The sequence below is a fragment of the Malurus melanocephalus genome, unplaced genomic scaffold, assembly GCF_030028575.1.
Source record: "Malurus melanocephalus ecotype Western Australia unplaced genomic scaffold, MMel_1.1 scaffold_318, whole genome shotgun sequence".
Taxonomy (NCBI): Eukaryota; Metazoa; Chordata; class Aves; order Passeriformes; family Maluridae; genus Malurus; species Malurus melanocephalus.
This window is the reverse complement of record NW_026623550.1, coordinates 640,553-642,469: the sequence shown is the minus strand read 5'-3', so window position 1 is coordinate 642,469 and position 1,917 is coordinate 640,553. Positions and strand designations below refer to the sequence as shown.

The 1,917-nt window shown below is 67.2% G+C and overlaps 1 protein-coding gene across 1 annotated transcript in view; it reads right to left on the bottom strand.

The window, feature by feature from the left end:
- Nucleotides 1–1,541, bottom strand: part of MIDN (midnolin) — a gene marked incomplete at its 5' end in the record, with an annotated part of 8,443 nt that extends 6,902 nt beyond the window's left edge. The window contains 2 exons of the mRNA XM_057377564.1: nt 849–911; nt 1,215–1,541. Of these exons, the coding sequence (XP_057233547.1) occupies nt 849–911; nt 1,215–1,541 (390 nt within the window). The remainder of the gene's footprint in view (nt 1–848; nt 912–1,214) is intronic.
- Between the last annotated feature and the right edge of the window lie 376 nt (nt 1,542–1,917).

Sequence of the window (1,917 nt, the reverse complement as noted above, 5' to 3'; positions counted from 1 at the left end):
TCACAGCAGCAACAGAGACGGAAAACAAAGGAGCGGGGCCTGCGCGGCTGGGGGTAAATTCCACCTTCGCGGCAGGAGCCGGCGGCTGCGCACGCACCCACGGCTCACCCACGGCTCTCCCACCCTGGGAACGCTTCCACCCCGCAGATGAGACCCCCCGGCAGCGAGGACCCCCCGCCCACCCACCTCTCACCCCGCCAACAACTCAACAGCGACTCAACCGCGGCCCCGCCAACGCCGCCCACTTGGCTCCCTGCGCGCCCCTTCCTTGGCACCCGGCGCCCCAGCACAAGGCCACCAAGAGAGGGACAAGGAGAGGGCCAGAACACCCCGGCACGGCCAATCTGCACCCCTCAAGGACGGCTCCAAGGAAAGGGGGAAGAAAAGGCTCCAAGGAAAGGGGGGGAAAACCGGGCTCTGCAGCCCCATGGCCCTGCCAGCCTCCTTTACATCCATCACAGCCGAGGGGCAGCAGGCACCCCGGGGTGGCCAGTTTGGGGGGGATGCTGTAGCCCCACACCCCCGGGCAGGGCCCTGAGCCGCCCAGCTCCGCCACCGACCTGCGGCGTGACCTTGAGTGAGTCATTTCACCAAGCCGGCTCCCGGCTTGTTTGGGCTGCGAGGCTGCGGCGTGGGACCTCCCTGAGCCCGGCGCTGCTCAGGGTGACGGTACCCGCCCCGGGCGCCACCCTCAGCGCTCCCAGCCCTGCTGGAGGTGAAACCTCAGCGAGGCACCAACGCCAAAGCTTTTGGGAGGGGAAGCAAAGCGAGGCCGCAGATGTCCTCTCCCCCACCCCACCCCACCCCCCGCCTTTGTCTCCATCCTGCCCCGGCATCCAGCCCCTCACCTGAGTTTCAGTTAAGCTTTCCAGAGCTTGCATCACCGACTGTTCTGGCCTGGACGCCTGGGACTGGAAAAAAAAGGAGGAGGGGGGGGATTAACGTTACAAATGCAGAGAAGGAGGGGGCGTCCGCAGCGGGAGGGAGGGATGACATGTCACTTCCACTATTTCTACACAAGCCCTGAGAAAGGAGTGAAATACTAAACCTGCTGCCGTGCCCAACCCAGCGCTGCCTCCTCAGCGGGAGCTGGGGCAGCAGAGCCGCGGGGCTGCCAGCACATCACATCCTCATCCTCATCCTTGCCCGGGGCTTTAATAATAGACAGGGACGAGTGGGAGGGATGGAGGGAGCAGCAGGAAAAGGCCACTCACCATCAAGCCGGCCTCCACGGTGGGCACCAGTGTCAGCTTGCTGCCTTCCACGACTCCCAGGTCCTGCAGTTTGCCAGAGCTGAGGCGGCTGCGGGGGGGAGATGCCAAAAGCGGGGTCAGTGCAGGTCGGGCAGCACCCCCAGAGGGTACACACGAGGGGGGAACACCAGCTGCAGGTCTGGCTGCTCCAGGTGGACCCACCCCCACCCAAGCACCCCTACCCCAACAATTCCATGCCTTGACAGGCAGGAGGGGACCCTGGCACCCCACTGCTCGCCTGGCCCCCGAGGAGAGGTCACAGTGTGGAGCAGCCTTGCCCTGGGCAAGGGGCAATGCTCAGGGGGACAGAGAGGAGCCGGGCTGCGGCAGGGGGGAGGAGAGGGCTCGTAGCACAGGAAATCTGCCCACTGGGGGGGCGGTTAGAGAGAAGTTGGGACCAGCGTAGGTGGGGAAGGCAGCACCCYGTGGGTGCCGGCAGATGGATGTGGTGTCCCCGCGTGTCCCCCCCTCTCCCTTCCTCCCCGATCCGGGAAAGACTCTGCAAGTTACTCGCGGCCCGGCCCCACGCGGGCCCCGCTCCACGCGGGGGGTTCGCAGCCCCTCGGCCCGGGCCCCCGGCAGACAAAGGCCCCCCCGCCGCCCCCGGCGCTGGGGGCTCAGGGGGGGCCGGGCCGCGCCGCCGCCGGGGCTGAGCCCAGAACAA